Source organism: Pongo abelii, chromosome 12 (genome assembly GCF_028885655.2).
Source record: "Pongo abelii isolate AG06213 chromosome 12, NHGRI_mPonAbe1-v2.0_pri, whole genome shotgun sequence".
NCBI lineage: Eukaryota > Metazoa > Chordata > Mammalia > Primates > Hominidae > Pongo > Pongo abelii.
The window spans coordinates 105986313-106005367 of NC_071997.2; the positions used below are offsets into that span (position 1 = coordinate 105986313).

Sequence of the window (19055 nt, forward strand, 5' to 3'; positions counted from 1 at the left end):
TCGCACATTCAGAACATTTATAAAAACTTTACAAAGAACTGCCTCTCAGGCTGGGTGCAATGGCTCACACCTGAAATCCCAGCACTGTGGGAGGCTGAGGAGAGGGGATCACTTGAGCCCAGGAGTTTGAGACCAGTCTGGGCAACGTGGTGAAAACCCGTCTCCACTAAAATAAATACAAAAATGGCTGGGCGCGGTGGCTCACGCCTGTAATCCCAGCACTTTGGGAGGTCGAGGTGGGCAGATCATGAGGTCAGGAGATCAAGACCATCCTGGCCAACATGGTGAAATCCCATCTCTACTAAAACTACAAAAATTAGCTGGGTGTGGTGGCATGTGCCTGTAATCCCAGCTACTTGGGAGGCTAAGGCAGGAGAATTGCTTGAACCTAAGAGGCGGAGGTTGCAGTGAGCCAAGATCGCGCCACTGCACTCCAGCCTGGTGACAGAGTGAGACTCTATCTAAAAAAAAAAAAAAAAATTAGCCAGGTGTGGTGGCATGCTCCTGTAGTCCCAGCTACTTGGGAAGCTGAGGTGGGAGGATCACCTGAGCCTGGGGAGGTCGAGGCTGCAGTGAACTGTGATCACACCAATGCCCCTCTAGCGTGGGTGACAGAGTAAGACCCTGTCTCAAACAAATAAACCCCCCCAAAAAATGCATCTGCAAGTCTCTTTTTTTTTAGTTTTTGAGGCAAAAGTCAGCAGCCAATATTTGTAATCCCCAAACCTGAAACTATCCAAATGTTCAAATGTTCAACGGAATGGAAATATACAAATTTAGGCATAGGCTGCTCTGCCTACAGAGTGGCTATTCTTTATTCCTTCACTTTCTTAATAAACTTGCTTTCACTAAAAAAAAAAAAATTTAGGCATATCCACATAATGAAACCCTATGCAGCAGTAAGAATTAACACCATAAACACATGAGAAAATATAAATTTCACAAACATGTTGACTGAAAAACACAAAAGAATATATGCTCTATAATTCCACTTACTACAACAATCAAAATGAATCTATGGTATTAAAAGTCAGGATAGGCCGGGCGTGGTGGCTCACGCCTGTAATCCCTGCTCTTTGGGAGGCCGAGGCAGGTAGATTACCTGAGGTCAGGAGTTTGAGACCAGCCTGGCCAACATGGTGAAACTCTGTCTCTACTAAAAATACAAAAATTAGCCAGACGTGGTGGTGGGTGCCTGTAATCCCACCTACTCAGGACGATGAGGCAGGAGAATCACTTGAACCCAGGAGGCAGAGTTTGCAGTGAACTGAGATTGTGCCACTGCACCCCAGCCTGGGCCACACACCCCACCCAGCCTGGGCGACAAGAGCAAAACTCCGTCTATATATATATATATTTAAAAAAAAAAAAAGTCAGGATAACAATTATCCTTGGCAAAGTAAGTATTGACTAGAACGGGGCAGGATTCTGAGATGCATTGATTTCAGTTTGTGAAAACTAAGTGAGCTGTAAAATTGTAATCCGTATACATTTGGGTTTTTGGTATGTATGTTATACTTTAATTAGAAAATCTTTTAAAAAGAATGGAGCTTTTCAGTTCCTGTAAACAGCATTAAAATAAATCCAAAGTATATAAAATAGAATAAAACTCTAATGCTGCTCAAAGTATATTACTAGGTTGGTGCAAAAGTAATTGCGGTTGTTGCCATTGAAAGTAATGGCAAAAAAAAAAAAAAAAAGTAGGTGCCATTTGGCTTTTAAAAATTTGTAATTGTGACACAGTGCTTCATTCATATGGTGTGTAGGGAGAACTCTAACCATGTTTTTCCTCTCACAGCACAACAATCATCCATGTAGAAGATTTCTGTGACCAAAAGTTGGAGGTGGTTTCCCCATACACCAAGCAGTGGACACCAGCTGGGTGTCCTCTAATTCATTTCTGACACTGTCTACCCAGAGATGGTGTCAGATCCCATAGGCTGAGGGTTCAGTCCCCAAGACTGCCCACCCCCCAAAACTGGTCACAAGTCTGGGCCTCTAGAACTGACTGGCTTCAAGTTGGGGTTCCCATGATCCCCTCTTTGATTAATTTGGTGGAGTGGCTCACAGAGCTCAGGGAAACACATTTACCAGTTTGTTATAAAAAATACTATAAAGGATATAGATGGCCGGGTGCAGTGGCTCACACCTGTAATCCCAGCACTTTGGGAGGCCGAGGTGGATGGATTACCTGAGGTCAGGAGTTCAAGACCAGCCTGGCCAACATGGCGAAATCCTGTCTCTACTAAAATACAAAATTTAGCCGGGTGTAGCGGCCCACGCCTATAATCCCAGCTACTTGGGAGGCTGAGGTAGGAGAATCGCCTGAACCTGGGAGGCAGAGGTTGCAGTGAGCCAAGATCGCGCCACTGCACTCCAGCCTGGGCGTCAGAGTGAGACTCTGTCTCAAAAAAATAAATAAATAAATAAATAAAAATTTAAAAAATGCATGAAAAACAAAAAAAAAGGAAACAGATGAAGAGACGCGTGGGGTGAGGTATGGGGGAATGAACACAGAGCTTCTAAGCCCTCCGTGGGGGGTAGGGGGTATGGGGGCGCCACCCTCCAGGAACCTCCCCCTCAGGTTCAGGTATCGGGAAGCTCCCTGAATCGTCCTCATGGGTTTTTATGGAAGCTTCAGGACCTCCGCATTCCTTCCCCCAGGGTATAGGGGGAACCTCTCTGGGGAGGATCTTAAGACCCACAATCTGAAAGCCTGAGAAAGATTAGAGTCCTGTCTTAGGGCAGGGGAAAGGAGGGCAGGAGAAGGAGACATTCTGTTTCCTGAGGCCTGACACATACCCAATATTACAACAAAAGAACTAACAAGGGCTATGGGAGTTATGAGCCCGGAACTGTGGACGAAAACCAATGTCTATCATAACACCACATGTGGTATAGTAGACATCTGTTATTTTTGTCTGCCCTGTCTACATTCTCTCTTACCTGTTAAGAAGCCTCAAATTTCCTTGGGAAACCACTTGTATTAGTTTCCTATTGCTGCTGTAACAAATTAGCAACAACTTAGTGGCTTAGATAAAACACAAATTTATTCTTACAGTTCTGTAGTTTAGAAGTCTGACACAAGTTTCGCTGGGCTAAACATCAAGGTATTGGCAGGCCTGTTTTCCTCTCTGGAGGTTCCAAAAGAAAATCTGCTTCCTTGCCTCTTCGCGGCTAGAGGCCACCTAGACTGGTCAGTCTGTGGTCTCTCCCTCCATCTGCAATGCCAGCAATGTTGCATCTGCCTGACCATTCTCCTACTCCTATCTCTAACACACTTCTCTCTCACTCTTCCATTTTTAATGGCACTCGTGATTCCATTGGGCCCACCCAAAATTCCAAGGTACTCTCCCCATTTTTTCCTTTGTCCTTTTTTTCTTCTAAAATCTCCCTATTTTAATGTCAGCTGATTAGCACTCTTAATTCCCCTTTGCCATGTGACATGCCAAATTCACAGGTTCTGAAGGCCTGCCTGAAAGTGACACTAACAGAAGCAGCGAAGGGTGAAGAGAGAGATCAAATCTCATGACTTTGTTACAGCCCTTCGATTTGACTGTAGCGAAACCAGAAATGTCTCTGGGCTTTTCAGTTACATGAACCTTCTCCTCTTAAGTCAGTTTGAGTTGGGGTCCCCAAACTTGCAATTGAGAGTCTTGATTGTCATATATGACAGCATGTGTTATGTTTGATGTTGAATACATTTAAGTTATTTTTGTTTTATTTTTAATGGCAATAAGTACATACTAAAGTAATGATGAGTATGAGAATATCAAGAGACAAATCAAACTTCAACTTCCAGTAATGGTAGAAAAGGTCATTTGGACCACTCTCCTATCAAAGAAAACTAAAAAAGTTGGAGATCGCACCACTGCACTCTAGCCTGGGTGACAGAGAGAGACTCTGACTCAAAAAAAAAAAAAAAAAAAAAAGAAATCCATACTGAAGACACATCAAAATGACATTGCAGAGCCAGCCAGGCATGATACAATGGTCAGAGTTGGGGATCCCGACTTTGCTCAGCAGAAGTGGTACAGTTCAGTGCAATGGTGGCAGGGCTATGCTTCCAGCAGAGCAGCAGTGGGGGTGGGCACTGGGAGCTTCCTGATCTTTGGGCAGCATCCTCTTCTCTTTGGCTGATCCAGCCTTCCTGACATTACTATAGCCAACCGCTTCCACCAAATCCCTTTTTGCTTAAAATATCTGGAGTTATTTCTGTTTTTTTTTTTTTTAAGTGAATGCTGACTGATTGGAATACTATAAAAAAGAAACATTCCCAAAATAAGGAGTTAATTGGATATTAAAAACATGAAATCAGAAATAAAAAATTCAATTGAAAGGTTAGAAAAGAATGTTGATGAAATCACCCTGAAAGTAGGGAAAAACAAAATACAAAAATAAAACAGGGGCGTGGTGGTGAGCATCTATAGTTCAAGATACTTGGGAGGGCGAGGTGGGAGGATTGCTTGAGCCCAGGAGTTTGAGGCTGCAACGAGCTAGAATTGCTCCACTGCATTCCAGCCTGGGTGACAGAGCGAGAACACCCTTTCTCTCAAAAATAAATATGGCCAGGCCTGGTGGCTCACACCTGTAATCCCAGCACTCTGGGAGACTGAGTCAAGCAGATTGCTTGAGTTCAGGAGTTCGAAACCAGCTTAGGCAACACGGCAAAGCCTTGCCCCTAAAAAAATAAAATTAAATTAAAAATTAAACAATAATAATAAAAAAATACATAAAACAAAAACCCAGCCAGGAACAGTGGCTCACGCCTGTAATCCCAACACTTTAGGAGGCCGAGGCGGGTGGATCACGAGGTCAGGAGTTCGAGACCAGCCTGGCCAACATGGTGAAACCCCACCTCTACTAAAACTACAAAAATTAGCTGGGTGTGGTGGTGTGGGCCTGTAATCCCAGCTACTTGGGAGACTGAGGCAGGAGAATTGCTTGAACCCAGGAGGCAGAGGTTCCAGTGAGCCAAGATCATGCGACCGCACTCCAGCCTGGGCGACAGAGCAAGACTCCATCTGGGAAAAACAAAAAACAAAAAACCCAACAACATCCTAAGTGCTCAAAATTTATAGAAACTGTAACAATATCATGATGTAAACCACTTATTCTCATGTTATCATGTAAATACTATGTGGTGCTGAGAGCCCGCATCCTGCCTGACATTTGAATGTGATGTACATGTACTGCAGCAGTATATTGGTTAATACAATTTCAAGAGAGCTGAGAAGTGTCAGTTTAAAGAAAACTAGAGGAAGATTATACTCTTCTAACTAATGACACTGACAAGAACATTAAATATATTTGTGGCTAGATAAGCTTTATTCGAATGCCTGTATAAAAATAAGCTGATGTCAAAAAGGAAGAGGTTTTTCCAAAGGCTTAAAATTTATTAAACAGGCTGGGTGTGGTGGCTCACACCTGTAATCCCAGCACTTTGGGAGGCCGAGGTGGACAGATCACTTGAGGTCAGGAGTTCCAGACCAGCCTGGCCAACATGGTGAAACCCTGTCTCTACAAAAATACAAAAATTAGCCAGGCATGATGGTGGATGCCTGTAATCCCAGCTACTAGGGAGGCTGAGACAGGAGAATCGTTTGAACCCAGGAAGTGGAGCTTGCAGTGAGCTGAGATCGCGCTACTGCACTCCAGCCTGGGCGACAGAGAGAGACTCCGAGTCTCGGGGAAAAAAAAAAATTATTAAACAATAGAACTTGGTGCATCTCTTTAATCTGTCTCTGAACTCAGTTGACTGACACATCATTATTAGTAGTCTGCCCTCACTAATCATTTTCACCACATATAGATCTCATATCTTTGGGTGACACTTCCCATGTCTCTGGAAATCTTTTAAATTGCTTTCAGTTACAACAGAAGGGCAAGGTTTTCAGCTGGTCATACTCTACTCCACCAGAGGCAAAACCACCTCCCTTAATTATCTTGCTTAAATTGTGGCTGTTTGCAAACAAATAAAGAACTTATTGTTAACACATAAAAAGTACAGTATAATCTCTATGCTGTAACAGTAAGTCCATTTTCATTAAATAATTATTTTGATTTTTATTATCTCTCTAAAAAGAAACTACAAAAATACCCGTAAAAGCATCGAAAAGGTACTTTAAAATCCTGAACTGATATGATACATCTTCTATGATTTACAAGAGTAAAATGTTAAATTCTCCAAGTTAGAATTTCTGAATTGATTTTGACAGGAATTTACTAGAAGGAACCAGAACATCAAAGCTTACAGATTTTCTATTCATCCCCAATTAAGTTTCTGAAAAGCTACACATCTGTTGACAAGCACAGTCCACTCAGTTACTTGATGCTGCCACTAATGGTGAGGATACTCTGAAGGGCAGAGGTCTATATGCTGGAAATGCCCAGCCTTCCAGGCAACTGCTCAAAGTGGTCTTATTTTTTCCCTTATGTGTAAAATAAAAGTACAAATGTACATATGGTAAAAAATGTAAATATTACAGAAAGAGCTAAAATAATAAGTACATATCCTTTTCTCCCATACCACAGCAAATCTGATGTTTTCAAAATCCTCAAATAGTCACATAAGTAACTCACAAACTAAAGTCAACCTTGGAGTCTCTTTATCTGAAAATTATTTTCAGGCCTTTGGAATGGTGTTGATTGTCTCATATATTACCTCTGTTACAGAGGAAAGTCATGCAGTCTTCTCCTTCTCAAAAAAAAAAAAATGTTTAAAGCAACACACACATACTGTTCAGAGACAGCATCGCAGAATCCGTTGGATCTAGTCATGGCTCTGGAGAGTCCCCGGTATCATCCCTGAAATTAAGGAAGCACACTTACTAACAAGCCATTTTCCAAAGTAAGAAAACCTTCTCTTAATCAAAAAAGAAAAAATTTTTATTAGAAAGTTTTCTCTTTTATTAGAAAGTTTATTAGAAAGTTTTCTCTTAATCAAAATGAGGTCATCTGATTCTTGTAATCTCAACACTTTGGGAGGCCAAGGCAGGAGTTGCAGTGAGCCACAATGGCACCACTGATGACAGAGACCCTGTCTTATAAAAATAAAACAACAACAATAACAACCAAAAGAAATTGGGGTCATCTGATCATTATTTAATAGAAAGATATCTTTTATCTAACATTGTACAAAAGGGCACAAACCACATAGTCCCAGGCAGTCAAAACTAGATCAAACCTTTACTAGAGAACAAAGGGAAGGTGAGGTGGCAAGGGACTATGGATGGAGAAAGGAAATTCCTTGAGAAATTCCAGCCCCAGTCCTGTGAAGAGGATGAGCTTACCCCCTGGCTGAGCAGGAAAGACTGACAGAAACACTGGGCGCAGGAGCTCAGCCGAGTCCCTCCTCAAGGCCCCGGATCCTCCGGGCCAGTTGCACATCCTTTGGGAAGAGAGTAACTCGGCCGGCATGTAAGGTGAGGAGATAGGCGTCCTCAAAGAGATGAACTAGAAATGCTTCTGCTGCCTGGAGACAGAAAGAGAAAAAGACGGACACAGATGAAGGGCCATGGGCTGCTTTATCTTGGAGACCTGCTAAATTTAATCTCTGAGGGCTCAAAGGATTGTAGGAAACTGTTCACAGAATGAGACTGAACTTTGCCAGGGAATTCTGCTATCACCACACAAAATCCAGCCACCAAACCCTCAGGGGTTACCTCGTTGTTCTTTTCCAGAGGTCAGATTCAGCATGTGACACTCCAGTCAGCGTTGGAGAATTCTAGGCTGCCTCTTTCTCCCACTCAGCCCTCACCCAATTGTGCCTTGGTGCCTTCTTACCTCTTGTAGGGCCAATAGGGCCTGGGCTTGCCAATTGAAGTCCACACCACGAGTGAATTTAACACATATTTCTCTTGCCTGTGAAGGAGTGGGGAAGGGGAGGAGTAGGAGTAGGGAGTAACAGAAGAGAGATTCAAGGGACAATGATGCTCTCCATGAGTTCCAGTGAATCCTCCTTTCCAATATTTTTTCCTGGCCCTTAATCTTAGGACCCAATTAGGAGCAGGTGTTGACTCCTGGGAGCTTAGGAACTGGCGGATCTCTTACTGGTGATGGGGAAATCACCAGTAATTGGGTGATGGGAGGCAATCTCCCAGGATAGGAAAAGGGATCTAAGGTGGACAAACGAGAGAGTTCCTATTTATACAGTCAAAAACTACAGTTTTAAAGAGGTAGTAGGGGTTAGAAATCAATTCCATAAAGAATTACAAGGTGCTTTTGGAGGGCTCATGTTTTCAGAAAAGATTCCCCTACCAGGTTACAGAAGAGGTCCCTTGGCCATTTAGTTAAGAGACAGTAGGGTCCCTAATACCTGGGAAAATTTAAAAAAAGGAGGGTGGCATAGGGGTTGGTGGGAAGCTCCCAGAGCTCACCAGGCGGCTGAAGGGGAGCTTCCTTATCAAGAGGTGTGTGCTCTTCTGAAGCTTTCGGATCTCCTTTAGCCAAGCTTGTCTCCGCCGACTGTGTTGATGGGAGGAAGCGCCTGAGCAAAAGAAAGGTAAGTTCAGTGGAAAATAGTTGGTGCCTCGCAGCTTGGCTGAGTCAGGTAAGCTGTCAAATCGCTAGACTATATCTATGTGCCTACACTCCATAGAGCAGGGATTTTTGTCTGTTTTATTAGGTGGCTGCAAAAGTCATTGCAGTTATGGCAAAAACCACAATTACTTTTGCACCAACCTGATATATAGTCATTTTGCTGCTATCTTCAGCAACTAGAAAATGGCAGATAGGTGCTAAATAAATATTTGTTAAATGAATGAGTGAATGATCCTCTGTGGTTGATTTTAAATGCTAACTCTTGCATGAAGTCTTTCCCGAATCCTGATCCTTCCAAACAGATGGGTGACCGCCCTCCTCTGGGCTTTGCAGGACTTTGTGCAAGTCTTAGATCTTTCCCACCTAGATTGGAAGCTCAGTTATTTTGTTTTTAGATTTTTTGTTGGTTTGTTTTTTACAGCTGGAAAGAATCTGAGAGACTAGTACAATTCCCTTGTCTTGATCATCCTGAGGCCCAGCGAGGTGAAGATGGTTGGCCAGCCCTCACTAGTGGCCAAGCTGAGACCTGTATAAGGAGTGGCCTAACTCAGTATCAGTGTCAGGCACCTGGGCTGTGGAGACAGAGCCTTTGGCTCAAATCCTGTTTCCAACAAGAACAAAAAAGAAAATAATTTTAAAAACATTCCCAAAAGTAGAAATCAAAAAAGCCAAATTCTCTAATTGGAAATTAAAAACTCATGAATCAAAAACCAGTTCCTTCTAACTAACCCTGTGTTGAAGAGGAAACTTAATTGAAATTAGACTATTTAGAAATGAATAACAATAAAAAGCTCATATCCCAAAACTTAAGAGATACAGCCAAAATAGTACTAGAGGAAAATGCATAGCCTTAAAGTGTTCCTATTAGAAAACAAGAACACTAAAAGGTATCTGAGCTAAGCAGTCAAATTAAGTATTAGAGAGTTATTAAAGTAAACCAAAACAAGATAGAACAAAAGAAATATTAGATAATAAGTTAGTGAAAGTGAAAGTTAAAGAAAAAACAGCATTGTTGCTCCGTAATTACAATCAAGGATCAAGATGAGTGAGCCTCTGATAAGTTGAACAAACAAATAAAATACAAAAATAACATTTTGAAGGATAAAATTGTTTCGGAAATGTTATTCAGGATCCAGCCAAGAAAAGAGACTCTACACCAAGTTCAATAGAAGGCATTTAATACAATAAACTCATCACAAAGTGTTAGAAGAGCTGCAAGAGCAAGTAGGGTAGGTGAGACAATCCAGAGATGGCCTGTGCCAGGCAGCCGGCAGAGGAGACCATCCCTGGGTGAGGCTAGAGAACATAGGCCAATGAAACAGGGCAGTGTCCAGGAGACTGATGACATTTAAAACAGGGAAGACCCATACCCAGGAGACAAACTACTGACACCTCCCTCCCTCCCCACCACCAGCTGGCAATCCAGTCACTGGAGGCAGTCTTTAATAAACAGACATAGGGCTGGGTGCGGTGGCTCACGCCTGTAATCCCAGCACTTTGGGAGGCCAAGGTGGGTCAATCACCTGAGGTCAGGAGTTCGAGACCAGCCTGATGAACATGGAGAAACCCATCTCTACCAAAAATACAAAAATTAGCTGGGCATGGTGGCGGGCACCTGGAATCCCAGCTACTTGGAAGGCTGAGGCAGGAGAATTGCTTGAACCCAGGAGATGGAGGTTGCAGTGAGCCGAGCTCGCACCATTGTACTCCAGCCTGGGCAATAAGAGTGAGACTCTGCCGCAAACAAAAATAAATAAATAAATAAAATAAAATAAAAAAATAAACGACATAGCATGCACAGAAAATGTGAAGATGAACACAACTAAAGATCACCCAACAATTTAAGAAGGCCAATACCATGAAAGAAAGGAACCAAACTCAACAAACAAAATAACCAATACCAGAGGAAATTGAGTTAATAGAGAAAAGAGATAGAAACTTTGAGAGAAAAATGGATAATAACCTCAGAGAGGTAACAGAGATATGAAATCCATGACCCAAGAACAAGTGGTTATGAAAAGTAACCAATTAGGGAGATCATGGAAAAGAACTGGGATCAAAAATTTAGTAGCTGGGTCTTGAAATGCCAACATGAGGAGATGGAATTTAATCCTAATGTAATAAGAAGCCAGGGAAGAGTTTTATGCAGGATAGAGATGTGGAAGGTCATTCCAGCTGCTGTGTAAGGAAAGAAGTAGAAAGGGACAGAGTGGAAGTGGAGTGGCAGCTGATTAGGAGGCTCTCACAGTCGCTCTTGAGAGCTGCTGGTAGCTTGGACTAGGCTAGTGGGAGCAGAGATGGTGAAAATGGAGTGATTAAGGATGCAGTTTGGAAGTAGAATTATCTGGACCTGCATTTGTATTGGAGATGGGGGTCTCCCAGGCTTGTGGTTTGAACAACTGGGTGGGTAGTTGTGCCATTTACTGAAATGGGGAAACTGAGGATGAAGGGGCTGGAGGGGAGTAACCAGAAGTTCAGTTTTGGGTGTGTTAAGTTTAACATAACCAAGAGCCTTCAGGTAGAAAGTCAGTTAGATATAGGTATCTGGGGTCAGAGGAGAGATCCAGGTATACATAAATTTGAGAGCTGTCAATGTATGAGTGGGATTTAGAGCCACGGAGAAGATGAGACCATCTAGGGAGGGGGTAGAAAGGAAAAGGATATCAAGGAAGTCCAACATCAAGGAGCTGAGGGAGGCAGCACAGGCAGTAGAGAACACTAAGCAGAACTGCCAGAGTGCACAGTGGCATGGAAGCCAAGGGAACAGAACGCTTCAAGGAGAAAGAGGCCCACTGCATCAAATGCTTCTGAGACACAGTAAGAACACAGACCCGCCTACTGGATTTGGCACTACAAAAGGTGCTAGTGACCCTGACAGGAGCAGTTCAAGCAGATTAGAAGTGGGGGTAGTGGTTGTGGGGAGTCAGATTGGAGTGGGTTGTAGGCTCACTAGGAAGGGAGGAATCAGACGCAATGTATGTGGACCTAACAAGTCTGGCTATTTTAAAAGGAGAGCTATGAAGGGAAGTAGAGAGAAATGGGAGGTATAAGGAAGTGAGAACGTGGGGTCAAGGAAACACTCCTGCCCTTTCTCTTAAGAGCGTAAATACGGCCGGGTGTGGCGGCTCACGCCTGTAATCCCAGCACTCTGGGAGGCCAAGGTGGGCGGATCACTTGAGGTTGGCAGTTGGAGACCAGCCTGACCAACATGGTGAAACCCCGTCTCTACTAAAAATACAAAATTAGCTGGATGTGGTGGTGCATGCCTGTAATCCTAGCTACTCGGGAGGCTGAGGCAGGAGAATCACTTGAACCCGGGAGGTGGAGGTTGCGGTAAGCCAAGGTCACGCCGTTGCTCTCCAGCCTGGGCAACAAGAGGGAAACTCCGTCTCAAAAACAAAAACAAAAACAAAAACAAAAACAAAACAAAACAAAAGATCATAAATACTAGAGCACATGTGCCAATGCCAGTGTGAAGTGTCTAGATTTATCTAAGCACAGGTAGAAAGCTCCTTTGTAGGTGAAAGAAGGATATGACCAAGACCCCATGTAGAAGGAAGGGCTTTGATAGGAAGGGGGACACCTAGTCAAGGCCATTATTGGCTAAGAGTGAGTGGGGGGAATGGAGCTGTAGGAAGTTGAGGGGGGAGAAAAAGGTAAGAAATAGTCATGGGGAGAATGGAAAAGCAAGAATTCCAGACAAGCCAGGCATGATGGCTGTTTTTTTTGTTCTGTAGAGACAAAACAATTTGTCTCTACAAAAAAGGTTTAAAAATAGTCAAGCATGGTGGTGCACGTCTGTCATCCTAGCTATTCAGGAGGCTGAAGCAGGAGAACTGCATGAGCCCAGGAGGTCAAGGCTGCAATGAGCCAAGATAGCACCACTGCACTACAGCCTGGACAACGAGTGAGATTCTGTCTCTAAAACTGAAGAAAGAATACCAGACAAAGGTGGTAGGACTGCCAAGAAGTATTGACTGCCCATTTGAGATAAACCTTCCATTTAACCAGGAGTAGAAGGATGCTTCTACCTTGGAAAGCAACAGCAAACATCATACTTAATATTCCTGTTAAAATTACAAACAAGACAAAGATGACCAAAACACCACTCTTAGTGAGTCTCAGGGCCTTACTAATACCATACAATAATAAATAAAATGTGTAGAAATGAAAATGGAAGATTCAAAAGTTATTTGCAGATGACATAATAGTCTACTTAGAAATTCCAACTGGAGCAACTAAAAAAGACTAGGATGAACGAGAATTCAGCAAGTTGGCTGGAAGCAAACGTTAAATGCTCGTGTTTTGGGAAAGAAAAAAATCCCATTCGCAACAGCAACATCTAGAAACAACCTACTCCAGCCTAGGCAACATGGCAAAATCCCATCTTTACTAAAAATACAAAAAATTAGCCGGCATGGTGGCATATGCCTGTAGTCCCAGCTACTCGGGAGGCTGAGGTGGGAGAAGCACCTGAGCCTGGGAAGTTGAGGCTGCAGTGAAACCTCGTGGCATCACTGCACTCCAACCTGGGCGATGGGTCTCAAAAAAACACAAAAAACCAAAAACCCGGCCGGGCGCGGTGGCTCACGCCTGTAATCCCAGCACTTTGGGAGGCCGAGGCAGGAGGATCACGAGGTCAGGAGATCGAGACCATCCTGGCTAACACGGTGAAACCGTGTCTCTAATAAAAATACAAAAAATTAGCCGGGCGTGGTGGTAGGCGCCTGTAGTCTCAGCTACTCGGGAGGCTGAGGCAGGAGAAGGGCGTGAACCCCGGAGTGAGCGGAGATCGCGCCACTGCACTCCAGCCTGGGCGACAAAGCCAGACTCCGTCTCCAAAAAAAAAAAAAAAAAAAAAAAAAAACAACCGAAAAGCCTATAGGCACAGTGGCTCATGCCTGTAATCCCAGCACTTTGGGAGGCCCAGGCAGGAGGATCACTTGAGGCCAGGAGTTTGAGACCAGCCTGGGTAACATAGGGAGACCCAGTCTCTACAAAAAGCAATGAAACAAAGAAACTACAATACACTTCCCATCTTCCTCATAGCTACGTAGCAAGAGTTAAGAGATAAGTAAAGCAGCTGTTGCCACCGTGTACCATACAGGCATCTGCCTCCTCCTGCCCTTGGGTCTCCCATCCACCAGCCCACCATACAGACAATGAAGACACAGACTTCGGCCCCTTTTCCCGGACACAAGCTCTGGAAGGAAACAGAGTGAGCAGCGCAGAGGGCCTCGGTTCAAGGCCTAACAGCCTCTCCCGGGAGGGGAAAAAAACCTGAAAGACACCTCCTAAGAGGACTCCTGTTTGAAATCGTCACTGAAAGCAGTCAATACTTTTGCAATTTAAAAATGCACAAACACAGAGGATTGGAAATCCCGTGTCCGCCAGAACAACAAGTTGCGTGACTCTGCTCAAGCTCTCTGGCCTGTGCCTCGGCTTTCTCATTAGCTGTAAAATGGGCACGATATGAAGCTGAGATAACGCACGAACAGTGGGAGGCAATGCCTGGTTGGCGGTGGGCGGTGGGCGCTGGGTAACCACTAGTCCTAACAAGAAGACGGCGTTAGGAGCCAAGTGGCTACGCCGGTCCCTTCCCGCTTTCGGAACTGCCTGCTCCAGCCCCTCGCAGGGCTGGCACCGCCCGTGCCCGGAGCGGATGCCGGACGGCGGAACCGCGTTGTCCCCCAGCAGGGAAGGCCACGGGATCGGGACTCGGGAGATCCGGGCTCCGCCTGCGAGCCTCGGTTTTCTCCTCTTCGAGATGAGGCCGCGGCCGGTTACCTAAGGAGGGGCCCCGCCGGGAGGGGCCGGGGGTCGGGGTCGGGCTCGGGCTGCGCCTCCTCGGGGCCTCGGGCTTGCGGCTCCGGCGGCGCGGGCCCATGGCACGCCGCGGAGGGTGCTGGCGCCCGGCCCCACGGCTCCTGCTTGGGCTGCCGGGTCCGGGAGCGAAAGGCTGGCTTCTGGGGAGCTCAGAGAGCGCTGGGCCGCGAGCCTCACAGGAGCCGGTGCTTGGCCGAAGTCCGCGCCGCTCGCGTTCAAATCGCTCGCTCCGCCCACTTCACGGCCGGCATTTTTTAAAACCCGAATCCAGCGACTCCCAGTGGCTGACTCTGGAACGCCCCTTACTTAGAGCGACTGCAAGTAGGGCCAATGAGAGTATGCACCGAGACACAAATAGCGGCGATGATAGGAGGATAGGGGAGACTGATGGTAAAATCAACCAATAGACACCTAAAGAAGAGGGGGCGGGAAATTCTCCTGCCCCCGGCTTGCCAATCTGGTTGCTGGTCTTCGCGGGACCCTACTGACGTCCTCAGGTGCCCTCCAGTCAAAACACCGAAGCTCAGTTTGGAACGTGGATGGTGTGTTTGTAGAACGTGCTTTTCTAGACAAGTCGCTTTCCTCAAACATTTTATGCTTTGCCCTAGCAACGCAGAGATGGCTTTTAAAAATGAGGAAACAGACCCATAGAGAATGTGACAACTCCATGTCGTATCTGCGACCCTCCCAGAACTATCCACAGATATACTCAGAAGCCAGTTCAACTGCATGAACTTTGCTGACGCTTGGGGTCGCGGGGACGGCGGGATCGGCGGGGCTTTGAGGATCAGGTCTGGGCAGGGCAGGCCTCGGCACTATAGCAACGCAATCGTCCCAGAAAAATGCTCTCTTCCCTTTGTTGGGGATAATTAAAATTCAAGTCATGTCCCGGTAGGTAGAGTAAGGGGAATTTTAATTTTCTAAATTTTATTTCTTGCATTTTCTAAATGTTCTACAGTGAACATGTACTGTAATCAGGAAAAATGTTAGTTATAAAATTAGTGATTTCATGGAACCCTTGTGCATTGCTGGTGGGAGTGTAAAATGCTGCGGCTGCTGTGAAAAATAGTATTGGTGGTTCCTCAAAAAATCAAAAATAGAATTACCAGATGATCCAGTAATTCCACTTCTGGCTAAATATCCAAAAGAATTTAAATATAGCCAGGAAGTTGAACAGATATTCTCACACCCATGTTGATAGCGGCATTCTTCACAACAGCCCGAAGGCAGAAACAGCCTGAATGCCCACCAACAGATGAATGGATAAACAAAATGGGGTGTATACCACAATGTTATTCAGCCTTTAAAAGGAAGGGAATTCCGACACCTGCTGCAACATAGATGAACCTTGAGGACGTTATGTTAAGTGAAATAAGGCAGTCCACCAAGGGACAAATACTGGGCCGAGGTGCGGTGGTTCACGCCTGTAATCCCAGCGCTTTGGGAGGCCAAGTTGTTCGGAACCCCTGAGTTCCAGTTCGAGTCCAACCTGGCCAACATGGCGAAACCCCATCTTGCCGAGCGTGGTGACTCATGCCTGTAATCCCAGCACTCTGGGAGGCCGAGGCGGGCAGATCACCCGAGGTCAGGAGTTCAAGACCAGCATGGCCAACATGGCGATACCCCGTCTCTACTAAAAATAAAAATTAGCCAGGTGCTGTGGGGCACGCCTGTAATCCCAGCTACTCAGGAGGCTGAGGCAGAATTGCTTGAACCTGAAAGGCGGAGGTTGCAGTGAGCCGAAATCATGCCACAGCACTCCAGCCTAGGCGACAAGAGTGAGACTCTGTCTCAAAAAAAAAAAAAAAAAAAAAAAGAGAAGGAGAAGGAGGAGAAGGAAGAAAGAAACCCCACCTCTACCAAAGATACACACACAAAAAAATTAGCCCGGGCGTGGAGATGTATGCCTGTCTCCCCAGCTACTCAGGAGGCTGAGGTGGGAGGCTTAACTGAGCCATGATTGTGCCACTGCACTCCAGCCTGGGCGACAGAGTGGGACCTGTCTCAGAAAAAAAAAGACGAGGCCGGGTGTGGTGGCTCATGCCTGTATAATCCCAGCACTTTGGGAGGCTGAGGCCAGTGGATCATGAGGTCAGGAGATCAAGACCATCCTGGCTAACCTGGTGAAAACCCGCTTCTACTAAAAATACAAAAAATTAGCTGGGCGTGGTGGCACGCGCCTGTAGTCCCAGCTACTCGGGAGGCTGAGGCAGGAGAATTGCTTGAACCTAGGAGGGGAAGGTTGCAGTGAGCTGAGATTGTGCCACTGCACTTCAGCCTGGGCAACAGAGCAAGACTCTGTCTCCAAAAAAAAAAAAGACAAATACTGTATGAGGTACCTGGAATAATCGAACTCATAGAGACAGAAAGTAAAATGGTGGTTGCCAGTGAGTAGGGGAGGAATGGGGAGTTAGTATTTAATAGGTGGAGAGTTTTAGTTTGAGAAGATGAAAAATTCTGGATATGGATGTTGGTGATGGTTGCACAACACTGTGAACGTGCTTAATGCCACTGAACTGTACACTTAAGACTGGTTAAAATGGTAAATTCTATGTTGTGTGTGTGTGTGTGTGTGTGTGTGTGTATATATATATCTATATATATATATCCCCCCTCCCCTGCCCCACAACCGGGTCTTGCACTATTATCTAGGCTGGAGTATAGTGGTGCAATCACAGCTAACTGCAGCCTTGAACTGCTGGACTCATGCAATCCTCCCACTTCAGCCTCCTGAGTAGCTGGGACTAACAGGAATGTACCATCACACTTGGCTAATTTTTTTTTTTTTTTTTTTTGAGATGGAGTCTCACTTTGTCACCAGGCTGGAGTGCAGTGGTGCGACCTCCACTCACTGCAACCTCTGCCTCCCGGGTTCAAGCGATTCCCCTGCCTCAGCCTCCCAAGTAGCTAGGACTACAGGCGTGCGCCACCATGCCCAAAGTGCTGGGATTACAGGCATGAGCCACTGCGCCCTGCCACTTGGCTGATTTTTTAAAAAACATTTTGTAGTGCCCTGGTAACTCTGGCTTATCATATAGCCCTTATTATAGTCATGTATATATAATAAAGGCATTACATAGTTCCCATGCTTAACAATGGGGATATGCTCTGCGAAATGTGTTGTTGGACAATTTTGTCATTGTGCAATCATAAAGTGTACTTACACAAACCTAGATGGTATAGTGTATTACACACCTTGGCTATATGGTATAGCCTATTGCTCCTAGGCTACAAACCTGTGCAGCATGTTCCTGTACTGAATACTGTAGGCAACTGTAACACAATGGTATTTGTGTATCTAACATATGTAACCTAGAAAAGGTACAGTAAAAAAACAGTATAAAAAATGGGCTGGGTACACTGGCTCACCCCTATAATCCTAAAATTTTGGAAGGCCAAGGCAGGAGCATTGTTTGAGCCCAGTAGTTCAAGATCAGTCTGGGCAACGTGGTGAGACCCCATCTCCGCAGGAAATAAAAAAAAATTAGCTGGGCATGGTGGTGCATGCCTGTAGTGCCAGCTACTCAGGAGGCTGAGGCAGGAGGATCGCTTGAGCCCAGGAGTTTAAGGCTACAGTGAGATAGGATCATGCCACTGCACCCCAGTGACAACAACAGAGCAAGACTCTGTCTCTAAAAAGAAAAATTTTCCTTCTTCAATAATAAATTAACCTTAGCTTAATGTAACATTTTAACTTTATAAGCTTTTGAACTGTAAAATTTGACTGTTTTGTAGTAACACTTAGCTTAAAACACACACTGTGCAAGTACACAAAAACATTTTTCTTTATATCTTTATTCTTCAACTTTTTTTTCTTTTTTGAGACTGAGTCTCACTGTTGCCCAGGCTGGAGTGCAGTGGCGTGATCTTGGCTCACTGCAAACTCCGCCTCCCGGGTTCAAGCGATTCTCCTGCCTCAGCCTCCCAAGTAGCTGAGATTACAGGCTTGTGCCACCATGCCCAGCTAATTTTTGTATGTTTGTAGAGACAGGGTTTCGCCATGCTGGCCAGGCTGGTCTTGAACTTCTGACCTCAGGTGAACCACCCACCTCGGCTTCCCAAAGTGCTGGGATTACAGGCGTGAGCCACCATGCCTGGCCTCTGGCTGCAGTATCTGTGGCAGAATGGGACAGGCAAGGACTGAGAACCAGGATATCTGGCTTTTGCCTGTTAACTGACTGTGTGACCCTTGGGAAGTCCCTTCTGCTTTTTGGGTTTCTTCATTTGAACAATGAATGGAAGACTAGGTAACTGGTATGCTTTTCAAACATTGGAGAGATTTTCCACACCAACATTCTAGAGGCTAGCTCCAGACATCCTCTTGTGCCCCTTCTCTCTCATGAAGAATGTCCAATACTGCTGATATAGTTTGGATGTGTGTCCCCACCCAAATCTCATATTGAAATGTAATTCCCAATCTTGGAGGTGGGGCCTGTGGGAGGTGACTGGATCATGGGGGTGAATTTCTCATGAATGGTTTAACAGCATTCCACTTGGTACTGTCCTCTTAAGAGTGTTCTTGTGAGATCTGGTTGTTTAAAAAAAGATGTGTCTGCTTCCCCTTTGCCTTTCCACTATGATTGTAAGTTTCCTGAGGCCTCCCCAGAAGCAGATGCTACTATGCTTCCTGTATAGCTTGCAGAACTGTGAGCCAATTAAACCTCTTCTTTATAAATTAAATTACCCAG

The 19055-nt window shown here is 45.1% G+C and overlaps 1 protein-coding gene across 1 annotated transcript; it reads right to left on the reverse strand.

Annotated features, from left to right (window-relative positions):
* Positions 1 to 6040: 6040 nt before the first annotated feature.
* CENPA (centromere protein A) lies at positions 6041 to 14609 on the reverse strand. Its single transcript, XM_002812203.6, has 5 exons — positions 14329 to 14609; positions 8379 to 8488; positions 7786 to 7863; positions 7293 to 7474; positions 6041 to 6807 (listed from the first exon to the last, which is right to left on the reverse strand). The coding sequence occupies exons 1-4, from the start codon at positions 14426 to 14428 to the stop codon at positions 7340 to 7342; spliced, it is 423 nt and encodes a 140-aa protein (XP_002812249.1). The 5' UTR covers positions 14429 to 14609; the 3' UTR covers positions 6041 to 6807; positions 7293 to 7339.
* Positions 14610 to 19055: the final 4446 nt, after the last annotated feature.

Bases quoted from the DNA above. Each gene is read 5' to 3' on its own strand.
- CENPA (XM_002812203.6), bottom strand. From the start codon at position 14,428: ATGGGCCCGCGCCGCCGGAGCCGCAAGCCCGAGGCCCCGAGGAGGCGC. The intron at 7,864-8,378 runs GTGAGCTCTGGG...ACTCCTTCACAG, and splicing joins AGCTCCCCTTCAGCCGCCTG to GCAAGAGAAATATGTGTTAA. The intron at 7,475-7,785 runs GTAAGAAGGCAC...TTCTGTCTCCAG, and splicing joins CCCTATTGGCCCTACAAGAG to GCAGCAGAAGCATTTCTAGT.